The following is an 18,891-nucleotide window of genomic DNA, read 5'->3' as shown; positions in this document are numbered from 1 at the left end:
AAATAAGCAATAAAAAATAGTCTGACAAACAGAGAAAGATCACCGAACGCAGGTGAGCCCCTTTCCTTGAGATCGATGGATCACTTGAATCATAATATTGATACGTCAGAAGTAATGGGATCCACTTGAGTGTAAAATCCCTTTGTAAACTGACAATTCTGTTTTTTTTGTTTTGAGGGAATCATATTTCACCCACGAGGTATTTCATTCATAACTGAGTCGTAGTAAAAGTTGTGATACCCCTTCATGTGCGTAGGGTATATATAGTTTTAAAGTTAGTTTACTGTTAATATTCAATAAACAAAAAGACAAATATGTATTCCCTTAATTGCAGTTGCTATATTGTAAACATTTATCATATGTGTTGTCAACAGTTTTGTTACAAAATAAAGAATTCTAGCTTAAGGTATAGCCTATGCCTATGCGTCAGTGGTATTTCTTAATTGATTCTACGTCCATTCAACTCGTTGAGTAATCCAAGCTTTTTGCTTTTTTTTCTCTCTAGGTCAAACTTGTTTGCTGATTAATTCCCTCGCTTGCCGGTCGGATGTTTGGCGTTATTTCCCGGTCTTTTTTGGTTGATACATTCAAATAGTTTTATTGGGATTACTAAAGCTCTGTTTCTAAGAAACTGCTCTCTTGAACATCTGGTAGTTACAGGAAATACGAAGCATTCTTTGATTCTTATTTATTTATTTTTGATTCTTATTTAGGAATATTAAGAACAATCCTATATTTTGAAGTTATTTAAATGTATTATTTAAAATGCAACGTATTCAAGAATAGTAAATTTCATTTTCATAAAAATCAAAATATTTTATAAGCCAATTGCCAAGAAAATAGATTTGTTTATATGTATGTATAAACATAGCAGCATAGTGATGCAGATAAGTCGGTGATTTTTCTGTAAAAAAAAATCTATACAAAAAGTCCAAATGGTACGATGAGCCAAAAAAACATGGGGGATTGTCGTTCTTAATTAATTTAGGAATCCGCAAATGGGGAAGAACAACTATTTGTTTAAAAAAAATTTAGTGTTACTAAGTGAATGGCTTTCTTTTTTTAGAACAAAAATTAAACTAAATTAAATAAAAAATATAACAAATAAATTTGTGACTGAAACATATTTGACTAAAACATGGGGGCTTGTCGTTCTTAATTAATTTAGAAATCTGCAAATGGGGAAGAACAACTATTTGTTAAATAAAATTTAATGTTACTAAGTGAATTGCTTTCATTTTTTAGAACAAAAAACTAAATTTAATAAAAAGTATAACAAATAAATTTGTGACTGAAATATATTTCAAATATAAAAAGCATACCATCTTTTAGGAATCTAGATTCTTCTTACATACATACTGTCGTTGTCTGGAAAAAATCCCCGACTTTGCCGTATCTGCATCTCTTTGAGCTGCGCTTCAGAAGATTCTGCTATATAAGCTCAGGCTCAGCGAAGCACAATCATCAGTCGCACAGATCAAGCTGCATAGGCATTAATCAATATAATCAGCCAGTTTTACTTTCTGAATCAAAGAAAAATATTCCCATCATGAACTTCAACAAGATCTTCGTCTTCGTCGCCATTATCCTGGCCATTAGCTTGGGACAGACCGAAGCAGGTTGGCTGAAAAAGCTGGGAAAAAGAATTGTAAGTTTACCAATATATTTTATAAAATAATTCATTACAATAAAGACTTTATTACAGGAACGCATTGGCCAACACACTCGAGATGCCACCATCCAGGTCCTTGGAATTGCTCAGCAAGCCGCTACTGTGGCAGCTACTGCCCGGGGTTGAAAATCTATTATTTTGATTTTCCTTATTAAAAATGTATTTATTTATTTAAGATTAAAATGTAGGACAATAAATTTTCAAAAAACTATTTAAACTCTTCGTCTTCTTTTTAGCAAAAGAGTGTTAATTTCTTTAAATAATAATAATTTCAACCATTTATATAATGGAATTAACAATACTGGACTTTATTTTAAATAAAAACATTATTTTCTAAATTGTGAAATATAATTTAAAGTGCATTTAATAATAATGGGCAAGCATTAATAAAGTATTTAAAGAAAATATGTGGTTTTTAAGGATGTTGAATACTTTCTATGCTTTTCTAAAAGACTTTCATGTTTACAATGTTTGCAAAGTAAAAATAAACTAAACAAATTAACAAAAAAATTATTTTTTAAAGAACGAAACACACGTACGTTTTCATATATGTACTTTTTGAGCTTTATTTTTTATAAGTTTAAAAACTTGTAAAGCTTACAGAAAAAAAGGAAAACATCTGTTTTAGTGCTAATAGGAAACTAATTAAATAATTAATTAATGAGTGCCAGTTTCAATTTCAAAAATAATATTTTTTCTAGTGTTTGGCGAAGTTTAAAGCTTTGAAAACTTGCTATAAGAAACTAACTATTTGAAATACTCGAAATGAGTGTCCCTTTCAATTGTGGAAAATAATATATTTTTTATTTGAAAAGGTGAAAAAATTATGAAAAATTAATTTTGATTCTAGTGTTTTGGTTAAAAAGAAAAGAAACTTTGTAAATATTTTTAAAAGTATTTATTTGTATGTCTTAGAAATGAATTGTACAATAGGTTAGGCTCGGATAAATAATTTAAAATTAGTGTTATAGATATAAAATTTTATCCCCTAGCAGTTGCTGCGACATTGGCGGCCTGTTGAGCGATTCCCAGAGTCTGGATAGTGGCATCCCGAGTGTGCTGTCCAACACGTTCCTATAGAAAGGATTTGGAGTTATCTTAGAGTGAAAATTATATAAATATTTGTTCACTTACAATTCTTGCCAATCTTTTTGAGCCAACCAGCTTCCGACTGTCCCAGGCTAATGGCCATGATGAGAGCCACAAATACGAAGATCAGATTGAAGTTCATGTTGGTATTTCTGGATTAATCCTGGGGTAAAGGATGTGGAATTCTTGGTTGATATTGCTTCTGCAACGTGAATTGAGAGACTGATGATCGTGATACGTAAGAAATGAGCTTTTATAGGCGAACTGACAGCTTGAAAGGCTTTGCCAGATAAGGCCTGAATGGGGATTTTTTGTGTAAAAAAGTACACGAGAGGAATTTATAGCAATCAAATCTTGTGGACACCCATAGTGGATTTGGGTTAAAGGGGGTTTTTAAGTTTTGACAGAAGTAATTTGGGGATTACATAAACATATAGGATCGCTCCTGGTTGATGAAAACAATGTTAGAAATGGAATGGGATAAATACATAAATATTAAAGATTTAAAAAAAAAATACTTTCCTATCCTGAGTATATAGATCTTTGTTTCCTAAATCATTACTTTAAACACTGTTTACTTGATGCTTTTAAATATAGTATACCCTTATATATGAACTTACATATGATAACATCCACTTAATTTATAAGACAACAAAAAATACTTCAGTTTACGCTGCATTCCGAATATATGATTGTTCTTTTATATTTGGGAAATAATATCTTATTAAAATTAAAATCTAAACTCCAAATTGAAAGGAAAACTTCAAGAGAACCATCTAATCAAACAGAATCCTTGCGAAATGCAGGGATTCTGTGGATTATAAGACTCTATATTTTAAATATGTGTAAAAATTCTCAACATCAGGTGTTCTAAAATAAGTTTCTGTCTTTGATTAGCTTCAAAATACTCGATGTGGATAATGTATGTGGCCTATTTCTCTAAAGTACTCCATGTGTCCTATTTAGTCGGACTTTGGAACAAAAAAAAGGAGGACACATTGAAATGTGCCTGGGGAACAAATGTGGAACAAATGGGACGATTTATAGAGAATATCCCAATTGCACACTTGTTTTAATTAAAAAATTTTCTAAAAATAGTGTATATATGTATAATTGTTTGTATGTTTTATAAAAAATACAAGATTCTAAACTGTTCAAATTTTTAAAAATAACTAAAAACAGGATAAGTATTTTTTTGTTGAATATAATTTTATTTTCTTAGCTATATATATGGTACAATCATTGATATTTAAATAAATAAATTAAAATAATGTTGTTGACTTGATTTTTTGGGTTTTATCCTCTGGCAGTAGCTGCTACATTAGCGGCCTGTTGGGCGATTCCCAAACCCTGAATGGTGGCATCTCGAGTGTGCTGGCCAACGCGTTCCTGTTAGAAAAAAAAAATATTTTTAGTTTTTACATTTAATTTTATATATTTTGGAAAAAGTAAACTTACGATTTTCTTGCCAATTTTCTTAAGCCATCCAGCTTCGGATTGTCCCAAGCAAACAGCCAGGATGAGGGCAACAAACACGAAGATCTTGTAGAAGTTCATTGTAATGATACTGTTGTTTGTTTTTAGTTGAAATAAGCGAGAGAAGCTGATGTTGTTGCGGTTACAGACAAATCTGAGAGATTGATGTCTGATCATCCAGAGGCAAGCTCTTTTATAGGCGAATCCAGAATTCGAGAAACGCTGGCGATAAGGTTTCCTCAGGGGGTTTTGCTGCAAAAAATCACACCTTAAAACTGAATCAGATTGAAAAAGGCAATGCTCGTCTAAAAAGATGGAAGCAAGACATTGAATAGATTATGGGAATTACAAAGAGTGTAAACGGAATAAAAATGAATAAATTATGATGACTTTATGAGCCGGTTTAAAACTACTAAACAGTTGTATTTAGTACTCAGAGTCAGAGTACCTTATAAGTAATATATATATTCGTTAGAAATATAGAATAAATTCTCTATGAATATATAATTAAAAATATATATTTGTATGAAAGTATTTAAGAAAAAATAAATAAAATATTATGGGGAACTACCAAGTATAGGATGGAATAAATAAGAAAATATGACAAGGGAAAATGATGGTGTTTAAAATAAAAAAAAGTCACGTAGATCTGAATCATCAGATAAAGATTAATTCAAAGTGATTCCGCGCCAACATTCAGAAGCCATCTTGGCAACACTTGCGCCCTCTGTAGGAAACAAAACATACTAAAAACTGTCAATTGGTATATTTTACAGAGAATCTGGTATTTTTTACTTTTTTCAGCATGCAATCACACTGTTTTCCTAAAAACAACGTTTTTTTGGTTTCTTTATATTTTTCAGCTTTCAAAATGAAGACAAGAAATATTTAAGAAGCAGAAACATATGTTTAAACAGTTTGTTATTCATTTAAACGGACAAAAAAACTGCATCGAACTGAAAATATTTTGGGAAATTTTTGATACCATGAATGGGCACACTTTTTCGGTCTTTTTACTCGCACGACTGCCACACTGCGCAGCCCGACTTCCTTTCTGTCAAAATAGTCGACAAAGGTGGTACTTTTTTCTATAACTTCATGCCGAAAATGGCCAAAAAACGCGACAAGAGCAGCGAAATAGTGATGCATCCCGCTTAGCCAAAGATTGTTTATTAAATAAATCTCCTTAAATGCGAGGAATTATATACAAATAAAGCCGATTGCCGGCGATTAAGAAATTGTATGAAGCGGCGGTGGCGGTGTATTAAATACTTGCTCGCACTTGCATTGTTGCGCGAAAAATGGATTGTTTATTGATTACTTATGAAGCATCCTGTCACGTTTGCAGATGGCTATCGGCTCCAAGATTATCAAGCCCGGCGGCGCAGATCCCGATGACTTCGAGAAGTCCATTGCCCAGGCTCTGGTCGAGCTGGAGGCCAACAGCGACTTGAAGCCTTATCTCCGCGATCTGCACATCACCCGTGCCCGTGAGATCGAGTTCGGCACCAAGAAGGTAATATCTGTCAATTCTTTGCCAAAACCCATGGTCCTCTAATCCCACATCAATCCCCCCCACAGGCCGTCATCATCTACGTGCCCATTCCACAGCAGAAGGTGTTCCAGAAGATCCAGATCATCCTGGTTCGCGAGCTGGAGAAGAAGTTCTCGGGCAAGCACGTCGTCGTCATTGGCGAGCGCAAGATCCTGCCCAAGCCCACTCGCAAGGCCCGCAACCCCCTGAAGCAGAAGCGTCCCCGCTCCCGCACCCTGACGGCCGTCTATGACGCCATCCTGGAGGATCTGGTCTTCCCCGCCGAGATTGTGGGCAAGCGCATCCGCGTCAAGCTGGATGGCTCCCAGCTGGTCAAGGTGCACCTGGACAAAAACCAGCAGACAACCATTGAACACAAAGTAAGTGTGTGAGCAACGAGGAGGAATATCCAATCAGTTTAAGCATCGTGTGTTTCTCAACGTCTCTACGATATTTGCGTTTCCTTTTTCATGGACCGTAATCTTCGCTTGGAGACGCAGAAGATCCATGACCAATATCTCGTTACTGCAGGCATTAGGCACTAGTGCAGTCCTGCATCTCCATATATTGGCCACATTCTGGTCTATCCGTCCGTTCTTGTGTTATTTGCTGGATAATCTCCTCAAGACCAGTGATTGTCAAAAAGAACGAAGACTAAAGGCAGCTAATCACTCCATAATGTTGAGCCGACTAACCAGGGCTACTGCATTACTAAATGTATGCTACAGTACTTCTAGATCTTATATTCTGTATTCTTTCTAATCAAATGTTAAGTTTAAGAATTGTTTGTTAATGCAGTATGAAATTTGTCCCGTTCTTGTGTTTTTTGCTGGATAATCTCCTCAAGACCAGTGATTGTCAAAAAGAACGAAGACTATAGGCAGCTAATCACTCCATAATGTTGAGCCGACTATTCAGGGCTACTGCATTACTAAATGTATGCTACATAGGAATATTACTATCACAGACTTAGCACTTGGGAATTATAAAAACTTGTCTAGAATACACCACCGTTCTTGTGTTATTCACTGGATGTTATTGTCAAATCCAGTGATTGTCAAACAGAACGAAGATCAAAGCAAACTAATCACTCCATAATGATGGGCCGACTTAACCCTGGGCCACTTCATTACTAAATGATTGCGACATTTGCACTTTTCAGTCAACTGTACCGTTCTTGTGTTATTTGCTAGGTGTTTCATCCTACCCTAGTGATTGTCAAACAGAACGCAGAATAATCACCAGGCAGCTAATCACTCCATAATGCTTAGTCGACTTTATCCAGGACTACAGCATTACTAAATGCGCGCCATATTTTTGTCGGCAACTTTGGGCTCTATATCGTTCTTGTGTTATTCCCTGGATGTCTTACCCTAATTCAGAGATTGTCAAACAGAACGAAGAGCATATTCCAGGCAACTAATCACTCCATAATGATGCGTCTAATTTATCCAGGACTACACCATTACTAAATGATTGCCATATCTTTACCTTATAATCAGAACACACGATGCACTTGTTATGTCGCCTATTTGCCTCCCAAGCACCGTTTAGTTTTCCTGGTGGCTTGGGACTTCCTATATCGGCGGCAGATAAATCCAACTTCTCGAGCAATATCTTCGTTGTGGTATTTCTGCTGCAACGGAGGTCTCGAAAGTTGTACATATTTATTGAAAAATATATTAGTTTTCTTTTTAAACTAATCCAATTATCTCTTATCTTTCAGGTTGACACCTTCACCTCGGTCTACAAGAAGCTGACTGGCCGCGACGTTACCTTCGAATTCCCCGACAACTACCTGAATGTCTAGAGCGGGTTCTCGCACGTCGTCGCGATGGTTCGGTTTGGTTCATCTGGGAAAGTCACCCTGCTTCTGTTGTGCAGAAGATGAGTTTTTTACATGAGCTAGAGAACGTAACGTGAATAAACATAAAACCTTTTAAAACTAAGCACCATCCAATTAAGCCATCTTTGTGTTATTGTCGCTGCGCAATTGGGCCACCTTATTTAAGGCGTTGTTACACGTGTTTGACTTGTTATCCCTCATCCCGCTGGGTTCTGTGACATATTTTGATGAATTGGAGCCATTATACGGAAGAGTAATCATTATACGGTTGACTTATAACATGCTGCGTTTGATCAAGTCTTTAATTAAAAAGTTTGCTTTTGGGAATTCAATTGTAGGTTATTCCTCCCTTCTCCTGGGTCACATATGTGACAAAAAGGGTTAATCCTGCGGCTATACTTTTCCACTTGGCTGACCTCATTTGCATGTGTCTGTAATTACAGGAATTTCAGGATTTGGTTGGTTATGCCTTTCAATAATCACATGTGTTGCCAAAAAAAGATTTGGGGTGGTAATCCCTTTGAAAGGGCGCCAATATTATCAGCTCTCGGTAGAGCTTATTAATAGTTGGCTGAAAGCAGAGCTTTCGAAAGCTTTTTCCCCTGGCTATAAAAACACGAGTCACCCTGTGGCATGGGGTTCAACCGCGAAATTTAAAACCTATTTTATAAATACTGTTTGTTTCTATGGTGAGTTTTAATTAAACTATAAATGTATATTTATATTGGATAACTAGGAGAATTTTAAATTATTTTTAAGTAGAAGAAGTTTACTTACATTGCTCGACAATCTTTAATGTGTTAGTCTTTTTATATAAAAATCTTTGAAAAAACCCTTACAGGCTTCTATTAAAGATCAATTATTTTCCATTATTTATGGTATTAATGCAACCCAGCCCTATTTAAGCTGTCCCAGTCGATTGATTGCACTTTTGAAATTCAATTCACTAAAAGCGCTGAAAGCGGAGGAAAAGGACCTAAAAGGGTGGGTTAGGTTAGTAGAGTAGGACTGACAGGGACATGAACATGAAAATGGGCACGAACAGGCTTTAAGTTCAAAGAAGTTGGTGAATGTGTTGGTTAGAACTTGTAACTAACAAGGTTGTTACTTGTTTTCGGTAGTCTTCATTTTTTATATGCCGATTAAAATATGCATATTTTTTAGATCATATATTTATATACAAATAAATCATAAAAATATTGGTAAAATTTAAATTAATGTTTGTATATTTTTTAATTTCTTACAAATATTTAAACTATAAAAATGACTTCAACATTACTGGGTATTTTAATATTCTAAACATACTATTTTACTGCTCCCTTTTCGCTTTCATTGTTGTGACGGGGATTTCCCGATAGGGCGGTGGTGTTACAAGGAGGCGTGGCTGTGTGCGAGACAGGTGGTTCGATGACAAGTTGACCCCCGGGGGACGTAGGGTGGTAAAGTGGCTAGCCAACCAGCTATCGGCAATTCTATCTAAATGACCCCGCCGGGTCATCTATTATTGATGTTTCCTAATTGTGCGGCATTCTAGACAGTCGCTTATCATTAGCGGTGGCTCAAAGGATGGGTGGTGTGTGGGGTGGTATTGTTGCTTGTCCTTGATGCAGAGAATGCGTAATTCCGTCTTTACCAACTCCGTTTCATGATCTAATTAATACGCTGCCCACACAAAATCGTTGGTGAATAAATAAATGGATGGAAGGGCACTTTGCATGTAGATTTTATTTGACATGTTCTTGGCGGAAAATGTTTATGATAGTCGCAGAGTTTGGTTCCCACTTCCCACAATATCCTGTCGGCAGTGGGGCCGACGGTACGGGACGGGACGCAACGGGCCAAAGTTGGCTGCCCTTTTGACAAATTATGTCATCCCCTGCCATTGACGATGACGACGCGTTTCTGAGTCACCCCGCTACTTTAATTCCTTGAACCAAATAATGGATTTCGTAGCCCAAAGAAATGTATAATCTTTTTGGTACATTGTATATATTAAATGAACTGCGGACAAGCATTATAATTTTGATAATTTATAACATGCAGACTAAACTAATAGCAATAAAATTTAATCAACTTCAAAAACAGCCTGACTCATTATTTGAAGAAAGTGTTTATAACAATGAATGTACTCAAGATTTCGGGAAACTAGTTAAGTTATAACAGGCAATATTTGATCATGCAAGGTTTAGCGATAAAAAATTGAAATAGACCGACAAAAAATACAGATTAAGTTTCTTATAGAATGTTAATACGATTTTTCCTAAAAATAAATTCTATGAACGACAAAATCAATCTATTTTTTCTTTAAAGAAGATAAGTTTCCGACACAGTTCCGATGACAGTATTTTTTATAATTTTGGGAGCAACTGATAACTAGGGATCTACTAAGGAATCAGCTCAAGACTGGGCTGACCGTCCTAAAAATGGCGTTCCACGATGACTGCCGTCAACCAGACGACCGCTGATAAGCCGGCCGATAAACCGTATATATAGAAGCTAACTACCAAGTTTAACACACTGGGAGAGTGTGTTTGCTTTGATGATCGCATGAGTATCGTCGAGAATTCATTGCTCCCTCCAATGTGTCTGCCTCAATGAGTTTTCTATATTTATCCAGAGCTAGCGTTACATCATACACCGCCCCATACCAACGATCTTTTTTCCGAAAGCATGCTATAAATTATGAATATTAAGGAAAGCTGGAAGGGGAAAGATGTTTTCCATTCCAGAGTGGGGAAAAGTCCCTCCCATCGAACATTATACTTTTTTTTAATCATATCCCAAAGGAGTTTCCTTCGAGATATGCTTAAAATGATTAAAAATTTTTGGACTTCCGTTCTTAGATTTTAATTTTAAATCGACAAGAAAAAAAGTTTATTTCCAGACCAAAAACCGCATTCTACCTCTCGTTTCTATAGACAATCATGAAATCTCCGCCACCAACGCACAAAAATTGGAAAATAAAAGCTAGATAAAAGCGACACTACGATAATGATGCTATTGCCAGGGGGCAGAAGGGGAGGCGCAAGAAAAAAAAGCATAGAGAAAAACGCTTTTGGGTTTCTCTTTCTATCGCTGGTAAGAAATGTAAACCGTTGGGAACTTGGCCGATATTTACAGGCCTGGGATCTCACGCGATGACGAAATGCCCCACTGCCGGCCCACTACTCGTATACGTGTTTTGTGAGTTACCAGCGAGCAGTTTGTATTTCATATCGCGTATACCACCCGTAGCCGGCTTCATTTGTCGGACTGTTGCTGCTCTGTTGACGTCGAGCCGATGCCGATGCCGGCGCTGGCAGCTCAGTTGACGTCAGCGCCAATGCTCTGCCCATTTTGCTGACACCTACTCACAGTGGATTACCCTTTTCGGTTCGGTTCTCTTGGGTTTCGTACAGCAAACCGATAAGGTATTATTTCTTTTGAAATATAAAGCTTATATTTATAAAACTGATTCGTACGCTTGTGAAGTTTTAATATTCTTTTTTTGGGTATTATACATAAGTCTATAAACTAAAATTTTTACAAAACTTCACAATTTCATGAGATTTCATACTTTTTATGTGTATTTAATTGAATAATATTGAAATATTTAATTTACTGGAATTTTATAGAGTTATTATATAGTTTGAATCAGTTCATAATTAATTTGTTTTTTTTTTTTTTATTCTCTTATAAAAGAGAATAATATTTTTAATATAATTTTTTAAGATATAGTTTTTTAAACAATATCTTTTTTAAACAGTTTAAAAAATCATATAGTTTGTCTTGAAATACTATTGTATTGTATTGGATACCTATAACTTTAGGGTATCCCATCGCCTACTTAGCTTTATAAATGGACTCTCTATTAGTTTTTCATTTCTCGGAGCGGCAACATTGACTTTGAACCGCAGTGTTGTTTGTGTAATGTTTACGGAATGTGTGAGCACAACAGAGAATGGTAAAAAGTATGGGCCCGGGAAATGGGGAGCTCCAAGCGGCTGGCGGGATGGGCGCTGTTGGAAAAGGCGGTATGGTAGATAATAACTGTAGACGCAGCTGCAGAACAGCACGCAGCGAAGCGACAACAAATGGAATACAAATTGAATAGTCTGCGTCAACGTTGGCGTCGCTGCCGGCGATATAGTTCTGGGCTCCCCAATGGCAGCGCAGTCGCCGCCGGCAGCGCGCTTGGATGTAAATGTCGGCCGTTGGCGGCGGGCGTCGTTAGTCACTTCAGTTCGTTCGCCTGGTCAACATCAGGGACAGGAGGCAGAGAGTGAGAATCGCGGCACAGTGCTAAGATCCGCGAGTTCCCAGATCCCCAAAAAATACCACCCTAAAAGTACGTCTACAAATAGTGATCACATACAATGTTTTTCCGAAAAACTGATTTAATAGATAGCGAAGTAGTTTCTACTGAAAACTGATTGAATCTAACTTAAGTGGCACGCCAATCTGCAACATGGAAACCTAATTAATCAGCTAATATACCGCCGATCCCCATGCCACATCCATCTAACCATGTACCATTCCACAACACCCAGCTCACATGCAAATTGTAACCCAATTGTTTGCTCACTTCTGTCATTACCGGCAACGATTAGGGGAGTGAGTGGATTAGGGGTTGCTGGTGTTGGGGGCTGGGGAATAGTGTGCTTGGTGGGAGTCAACAGACCGAGTAACTTGGACACACAACTAGCTAGAACATACACCCCACTACCTGGGCCACATAGCCCAGGTGTTTGGCTTGGACTGTATACACATTATTATCCCTCACGATTTGATTGTCGCGACACGCGTTGACCCACATCAATAAAGTTACCAAAACAAACTGACTAACCCCTGCCAGGCCCCACTTTTAATGGATTTGTGAATTCGCGGCAACTCCTTTCGAGGCAACAACCATCAAATCGGGAATATTTAATTGCCGGATATGTGCTATTGCTTGGAAAACACCCGACTAATAACTCTAAGTAGACTTTTCTCCGGTTACACCATTTTTCAGCAGAAATATAGCGGTTTAACTAAGAACACATTTTTCACAAGACAGTATCAGTTTCAAAATTTATTGTTAAAAGAAGCTTTAATTCCATTTAAAGTGCTGGCGTTGCTATGCTTCCAGATTAATAAACAATTCGCCATGAAAAGTGGTTCCCAATACCACTACTTTATGGCACCATATTCTCCATCGATTAGCAAATTATCGAAATGCCTTATCTGAACAAAACCCTTTTGCACCCAAGGAAAAATAAACAAACAGAAAAAAAAAAAGAAAAAAGTTAAGTAAGCTCTCGGAGGTACTTGAAATTGTTGTGGTTATAAATAATTTCATAGGAGGAGTGAGAGGAAGTGTTTCATAGCTCAAGATAAAATTTTGGTTTTTAATGTTTTTTATCCCTAAACATTTTGTCTGATACAAAAAAATGTGTAATTTCAAACATAATGTTTCCCTCGGTGTACTCCCCAACAGTCTGCCAGCGATCTTGGTGAATTATCTTCAGATAGCAAGTGCCTTCAATTACCCGCCAACTATTAAAAGCTCTAATTAAAGGTGGCAGCAGGGCAACAAGTGGTATATTCTATTCTATTTCACTCTTTATTAGATTGTAGTGCTGGGAAATTGTCGAGGTTTTTTCTCCCGACCCCATAAAAGCTCTTGATTCTGATCGAGCATGGAAAATTTTCAATAAAATTCAGAAATTCGGCATCAAAAATGTCGCTTTGGGAGGTGACGATATAGGAAAATAGTTGCGATAGTCGACGTGCGCGACATCAGGCAATTAGCCATGTCTAAAATCGGGGCGACGGGAATACGGGAACATGCCCAGAACTTCTCGATGGGCGGTCAGCTTTATCGCTGAGTGGAAAAAAAAATATATACACATAAAAAAACACTCCAGAGCGAGGCGAATGCCAATAAAGTAGTGAGCAAACATGGGAAGTCGAGGGCAGGCGGTGGTGGTGTTGCAGGGTTCCTTATTGTTTATTATTATTTATTATTGGCCGAACTAGATTGTTTGGTGCTTCGCCGGCTGCAATGCGTTGCCAAGTTGCCGAAAATCGAAATTAAGCAAATGTATATGTGTGTGGAATTTAATTTATGCATGCTTGCGTCGCGTGCCCGAGTCCAATGAAAATGTTGATCAATTCCTGTGACAGCGTTCATCAAGTCCGAGACTGAATAAGTTCCCTCCTTCCGGCTATAATTTCCGCCCCATCCCCGCCGATAACTCCCCCCTACTTATCAAATTAGCGTGCGTGGATACATTTTCTAATTAAAAAGACCAAATGCAAAACGGGGCGTGTTTGTTGTATCCCCACTGTGCTGAGGAAGACACCCTCCCAGTCTGCTCATATTTTTATCAATATGTAAATTGCCCGATACCAGGGCGCTCCAATGCTCCAATCTTATCTCCTGGCATGACGGACTTACGTAAGGGGTGCAATTCTTAGACACAACAATTACTCACGGGACATGGAACACCTGGAGCACATGGAGGGGTCAGACACTAAATGAATCACCCGGGCAATAATCGCAAATGGAGCATTTGCAATTATCGATAGTTCTTATCAACAATTTTTAATTTGAAAATTTTGAATGAATTAAGTGGCTGGCAGGGAGCTAGTGGGGTGGAGGGCTAGAGATTGCCGGAAAATATGGGCCAGGTGTGCCAGGTGTGCATTGCTTATCACCAACAAGCCGGTCGGCCACTCACGCACAACCACTTGGCACGGATCGGTTCTGTATTCCCCATTCGAAAATAGGAAATGTTCTTCGTGGGCGTCGTTTATACCCTGTACTCATAAAGTCCAAAGGTACATTCGTTTTATGAGACATATAAAAGCAACAAATCAAAAGCAAACACTCTTCTTACTTTTCTCGGCTGCCAAAGCTAATAAATATGCAGGTGTTTTATAATTTATATCATTCCAGATTTGAGATAGATTGAAGGGACTTTAAAGGTTATATATTGGTTAGGGTTTATTTAACTTTTATAATTATAAGAAAATGTTAAAAAATGTTAGCTCAAATAGATTCTTATTTATTTAACCGAAAAAGACTCATAAAACATACAATAAATGTTAACAACAGGTATATTATGGTCCAAACAACCCAACCACTTCTATCCGCATGGTTTTTGTTTGCCTATTTTTTGGAGGTGGTTGAGATAAGCAAACCGTGTAGCAATTGGGGGCCTGAGATTAGAATTCGTCGAAATCCCCGCCGTTCAAAAAGAACCTATGACAGAGCAAAATCGTCCACTTTAATGTTCGGATGTAACACTCTCCATCCTGAAATTAGTACGAATATAGGGCCACCTGCATGACCGTGTGCCCATACACACCTATGTAGGTGACTCATTTCTGTTTGGGATTTATTGCCCGACACTTGAGCCCTATGATATAGTGTAGATCTATATGTTTTCGACCAGATAGTGCTGAACTTGCAGGTCGGTGATTGCAACACGGCTCTTGTCAGGCGATAAGCCGCGATAACACTATTAGGACAGACATTAAATAGTACCTGAATGTCATAGAGCTTCGATCCGAGTCCACACACAAATGATCCATGTTGTTAATGTCCAGAGCAAACCCTATACGGCCCCTGACTTCTATTCGTGGGGCGTGGCACGTGAGGCTGGCAACAGATTTCACACCAATTACAGTCGAAACTCTCTGAAAAGGCTTGCTAATAGTGCGGGGTTAAAACCGTCCTAAACTTCAATTAACGAGTATCTGCGGATTTGCTTTGATTGCACAGAGAGAAAAGTTTTGGTCTGAGAGATGTTATTTGTGAAGTTAGTAACTAGTTTTGCAAATATTTAGATAATGAAAGCATTTACAGTCTCAGGGTACTACGAATCATTTTTATGATTGTGAATTCCTTAAAAAGAAACAAATAAGTCATGCCGTTTTAGTTTGAAGTTGACTTTTGATTAAATAAATAAGTGAGTAATATATTTTGAAAAGATTTATAAATTCAGGGCATTCAATATATCTTTATGATAAAAAGAAACATTTATGTTTGAAACTTTGTCTTGCAAAAATCCAACACTGCGTATGAGTAATGAACAATAAGAAATCACTCATACGCACCATAGTCTACCGGCTTTTACAAAAAGGCTGAAATAAAATTTGAAATTTGATTGGTTAGTCTTTTGAATGTCAAATTTGAATTATGGAAAACCGAGTAAGCTGTTAAAAAGAAAATTCGGGTGAACTTTCTAAAATTCGGAGAAACACCAAACAAGCTTCGATATGAGAGAAAACCTGAAATTTTTTTTAAGATGTGCAACACGCAATCATACTCTTTTTTTATATGATCTTTTTCAAGTTGGAACCACACACCACACCATGTGCCTTTCATCCCCGGTTTCCGGCCAGAGCCAGACACCAGCTGTTGGCCAGTGCAACGGATCATGCGGCCTGGACAGTAATGGAAACCGCAGCGCATCTGCCAACGCTCCAAACGGAAATGGCGTGCTGAAGCACAGGGGCAAAGCCCACACCGAAGACGATAACCTGGGCTACAAGGAGGAGAATGCCGTTTACAAGGAAAACCCTGCTCTCGACACCCAACAGGATCAGAAGCTAAAGGACACAGAGCAGGCAGAGGAGGAGGAGGAGTATCACCCTCAGATCAGATGGCCGGATTTGGGGGCCCAGACCTTTTTGCATGTCGGTGCTCTCTATGGCCTGTACCAGCTCTTCTACGCCAACTTCTACACATTCCTCTGGGGTGAGTGTCCACTGTTCCCAGGTGTAATTAACATCTGTGCAGTAACCGAGTTCCCGCTCATCCAATCGCTATAATTGCATCGACCAACATGCAAACATTGCGCTTAGATACTGTGGCATTATACGTTTTGTAAACAACGCCGGTTCCTTTAAACTGGGCCAGTTGATATTAGCTAATAAAATGACAAATCGGTGAGGTAATTATAGTATTCCAAAGGGAGATTGTCTTATAAAAGATAAATTATTTTATCCAAATATTAATGGAATCTATTAATTGAGAATTAAAGTTAATTGAGCATTAATATATATTCCCATTTATCATTTAAAAGTCTAATAAAAAATTCAAACTTAACATCATATAATAGGTAAACTATAAAAACAAAATAGTCTCTCTGCATATGTTGCCTGGTGAACTTTGACCGGCATAATTAAAGTTAACGAACGCTTCAATTGTCCGCCCCGATCCAATTCAAATGGTGATCGAACCGGGTGAAAAAAAAACTATACAGATTTTCGAATGCGAGGTGGCGTCAAAAAATAGGCCACCCCAAAGTGAGCAGAGAATGTAGATATATTTAGTACCGAAGCGTTGTATCTGGCGACCAATTCAAGCGAGAAGCGTCACCAGAGCAAGCTGTTCAGATGGGCGGGTATATGTGTTGATTGTGTATATAGTTTGGATTGTTTATACAATGACAACTGACTGTTCTTGTTTATATTCTAGTGGTCGTCACCGTATGGGTCTCGGGTATCGGAATCACGGCGGGAGCCCACAGGCTTTGGTCTCACAAATCCTACACAGCCTCGTTGCCGCTACGTATTCTCTTGGCTTTTGCTTTTTCCATTGCCGGCCAGGTCAGTGCACCATCTTGATATTCCTAGTATATATTATATTATTAAACAATTTTATTACAGAGGGATGCTTATACATGGGCGTTGGATCACAGGATACATCACAAATTCTCCGAGACGGACGCCGATCCCCATAATGCAAAGCGAGGCTTCTTTTTCGCCCACGTGGGGTGGCTGTTTCTAACCCCACATCCCAAGGTCGTCGCCAAGCGAAAGGTCATTGACATGTCAGACTTGGAGGCGGATGCAGTGTGCATGTTCCAGCGAAAGTACTACATCCCACTCTTCGCCCTTTGCTCCATCATTCTGCCAGTGGCTGTGCCTTGGTATTTCTGGAACGAGGACTTGTGGATGTCCTTCTGGATTAACTTTAACATGCGTTTCACCTGGACCCTCAATGTGGCCTTCTTCGTGAATAGTGTTGCTCATATGTACGGCAACAAGCCCTACGACAAGTAAGTTATCTCACTTCAAATAATGGTTCGATTCTGAGGGGTGCCAAAAATATTATTGAATCAATCGATAAACTGCAGAAATTTTTCCATAAAAACTATTGGTATACCCACATATATATTTTCGTCAGAAGCAGAAAGAAAGGAGTGTTTAAATATAAATTAGTTTGTGTTTCCTTTATCTTTACGGCGTTAGAATATTTTTTGTATATTTTCTTTAAAAGTCAGCTAATAGTAAATCATTTGTATTTGAAGAGAATAGAACATTGTCTACTTATACATTTTTCTTTCAGCTGACTGCAGTACTAGAGATTTATGGCTAATAATTTTTACTCTTTTGAAATTATAGTCATATTAAGTATATTTACGTATTTTTGGCTATAGTAGCTTATAAACTGTATAGTTTACCCATTCTGGTTTAACTTAGTAGCTATAATTTGTAATACAAAAGTTGATTTATGGCTATTTTTTAATTTAAGAATTGAACAATTTATAGAAACCTTTTTAGATAAATTAAAACTTTTACTAAACCTTTTCCAATTTTCCCAGGAACATAATGTCTGTAGAGGCTCCTATTGTCTCCCTGCTGGCCATGGGAGAGGGATGGCACAACTACCACCATGTTTTCCCATGGGACTACAAGACCGGAGAGTTTGGAAATTACAGCCTCAACATTACCACCGGTTTCATAGACTTTTGCGCCTGGCTGGGCCTGGCCAAAGGAAGTGAGTTTATGGTAAACACTACTTACCAATTTTTCACTAACCATATTATTTGTAATCCAGGAAAATCAGTTTCCCCTGACATGGTCATTAGGCGGGCGGCAAAGTGCGGAGATGGCACTCGTTTCCTGGATGATGACTATGCCCACAAGGATCAAGTGTGGGGCTTCGGGGATAAGGACATTCCCCGCGAGGACCTCCAAGAGCTGGCCAAGATGCAAAACTAAGCTGACATCGGCCGTGTATTATCATTTCAGCCTGTGGTTTTCATAGAATTAAGTATATAAACGCACCTTTCGCCAAGCCGTGATTAATATGAATCCCATAACAATCAAAACCCATTTTTTTACCATTTTATACCAAAAAGCCATCCTCATCCCATCGCGGATCACTAGGATCTGAGTATTGTAGGGACGCTAGTCTCCCAATGTTGCTTTCGTTACTTACCCTCGGGTCAATAAACTCTGTTTTTTGTATTAAACATTAGCAATACTTTGTATTTCCTTTATTGGCTCATAAATATG

At 37.9% G+C, this 18,891-nt stretch overlaps 4 protein-coding genes, 1 long non-coding RNA gene and 5 other non-coding genes across 10 annotated transcripts; 8 read left to right on the top strand and 2 right to left on the bottom strand.

Moving 5' to 3' along the window:
- The first annotated feature begins 1,457 nt into the window (after positions 1–1,457).
- Positions 1,458–1,883, top strand: LOC6498987 (cecropin-C). The gene is made up of 2 exons (XM_001955519.4): positions 1,458–1,648; positions 1,706–1,883. Exons 1-2 carry the CDS (start codon positions 1,550–1,552, stop codon positions 1,796–1,798), a joined length of 192 nt encoding a protein of 63 aa, XP_001955555.1. The 5' UTR covers positions 1,458–1,549; the 3' UTR covers positions 1,799–1,883.
- Positions 1,884–2,555: 672 nt separating this feature from the next.
- LOC116654539 lies at positions 2,556–3,126 on the bottom strand. The gene is made up of 2 exons (XR_004309770.2): positions 2,807–3,126; positions 2,556–2,746 (listed from the first exon to the last, which is right to left on the bottom strand). It is a non-coding gene; the product is annotated as an uncharacterized LOC116654539 (long non-coding RNA).
- Positions 3,127–3,949: 823 nt separating this feature from the next.
- LOC6501596 (cecropin-2) lies at positions 3,950–4,389 on the bottom strand. Its single transcript, XM_001955518.4, has 2 exons — positions 4,220–4,389; positions 3,950–4,150 (listed from the first exon to the last, which is right to left on the bottom strand). The coding sequence occupies exons 1-2, from the start codon at positions 4,316–4,318 to the stop codon at positions 4,058–4,060; spliced, it is 192 nt and encodes a 63-aa protein (XP_001955554.1). The 5' UTR covers positions 4,319–4,389; the 3' UTR covers positions 3,950–4,057.
- Positions 4,390–5,105: 716 nt separating this feature from the next.
- On the top strand, positions 5,106–7,720 carry LOC6498988 (40S ribosomal protein S7). The gene is made up of 4 exons (XM_001955517.4): positions 5,106–5,312; positions 5,586–5,753; positions 5,819–6,151; positions 7,498–7,720. Exons 2-4 carry the CDS (start codon positions 5,586–5,588, stop codon positions 7,579–7,581), a joined length of 585 nt encoding a protein of 194 aa, XP_001955553.1. The 5' UTR covers positions 5,106–5,312; the 3' UTR covers positions 7,582–7,720.
- On the top strand, positions 6,363–6,501 carry LOC6508265. The gene has a single exon (XR_045969.2). It is a non-coding gene; the product is annotated as a small nucleolar RNA psi18S-1377 (small nucleolar RNA).
- LOC6508264 lies at positions 6,583–6,721 on the top strand. Its single transcript, XR_045968.2, has one exon. It is a non-coding gene; the product is annotated as a small nucleolar RNA psi18S-1377 (small nucleolar RNA).
- Positions 6,782–6,922, top strand: LOC6508263. The gene has a single exon (XR_045967.2). It is a non-coding gene; the product is annotated as a small nucleolar RNA psi18S-1377 (small nucleolar RNA).
- On the top strand, positions 6,943–7,088 carry LOC6508262. Its single transcript, XR_045966.2, has one exon. It is a non-coding gene; the product is annotated as a small nucleolar RNA psi18S-1377 (small nucleolar RNA).
- Positions 7,113–7,258, top strand: LOC6508261. The gene has a single exon (XR_045965.2). It is a non-coding gene; the product is annotated as a small nucleolar RNA psi18S-1377 (small nucleolar RNA).
- A 4,071-nt stretch (positions 7,721–11,791) lies between the features above and the next one.
- LOC6498989 (acyl-CoA Delta-12 desaturase) lies at positions 11,792–18,853 on the top strand. Its single transcript, XM_014910381.3, has 6 exons — positions 11,792–11,944; positions 15,938–16,342; positions 17,066–17,196; positions 17,257–17,648; positions 18,195–18,370; positions 18,431–18,853. Exons 2-6 carry the CDS (start codon positions 15,958–15,960, stop codon positions 18,592–18,594), a joined length of 1,248 nt encoding a protein of 415 aa, XP_014765867.1. The 5' UTR covers positions 11,792–11,944; positions 15,938–15,957; the 3' UTR covers positions 18,595–18,853.
- The last annotated feature ends 38 nt before the right edge of the window (positions 18,854–18,891 follow it).

This window comes from Drosophila ananassae, chromosome 2L (assembly GCF_017639315.1).
Source record: "Drosophila ananassae strain 14024-0371.13 chromosome 2L, ASM1763931v2, whole genome shotgun sequence".
Taxonomy (NCBI): Eukaryota; Metazoa; Arthropoda; class Insecta; order Diptera; family Drosophilidae; genus Drosophila; species Drosophila ananassae.
This window is presented reverse-complemented; position numbering and strand designations above follow the sequence as displayed.

Coding starts and splice junctions, on each gene's coding strand:
- LOC6498989 (XM_014910381.3), top strand. CDS start 15,958: ATGTGCCTTTCATCCCCGGTTTCCGGCCAGAGCCAGACACCAGCTGTT. Junction 16,343..17,065: donor CTTCTACACATTCCTCTGGG/GTGAGTGTCCAC, acceptor TTTATATTCTAG/TGGTCGTCACCGTATGGGTC. Junction 17,649..18,194: donor GGCAACAAGCCCTACGACAA/GTAAGTTATCTC, acceptor CAATTTTCCCAG/GAACATAATGTCTGTAGAGG.
- LOC6498988 (XM_001955517.4), top strand. CDS start 5,586: ATGGCTATCGGCTCCAAGATTATCAAGCCCGGCGGCGCAGATCCCGAT. Junction 5,754..5,818: donor TCGAGTTCGGCACCAAGAAG/GTAATATCTGTC, acceptor TCCCCCCCACAG/GCCGTCATCATCTACGTGCC. Junction 6,152..7,497: donor AGACAACCATTGAACACAAA/GTAAGTGTGTGA, acceptor CTTATCTTTCAG/GTTGACACCTTCACCTCGGT.
- LOC6501596 (XM_001955518.4), bottom strand. CDS start 4,318: ATGAACTTCTACAAGATCTTCGTGTTTGTTGCCCTCATCCTGGCTGTT. Junction 4,151..4,219: donor AGAAAATTGGCAAGAAAATC/GTAAGTTTACTT, acceptor TTTTTCTAACAG/GAACGCGTTGGCCAGCACAC.
- LOC6498987 (XM_001955519.4), top strand. CDS start 1,550: ATGAACTTCAACAAGATCTTCGTCTTCGTCGCCATTATCCTGGCCATT. Junction 1,649..1,705: donor AAAAGCTGGGAAAAAGAATT/GTAAGTTTACCA, acceptor ACTTTATTACAG/GAACGCATTGGCCAACACAC.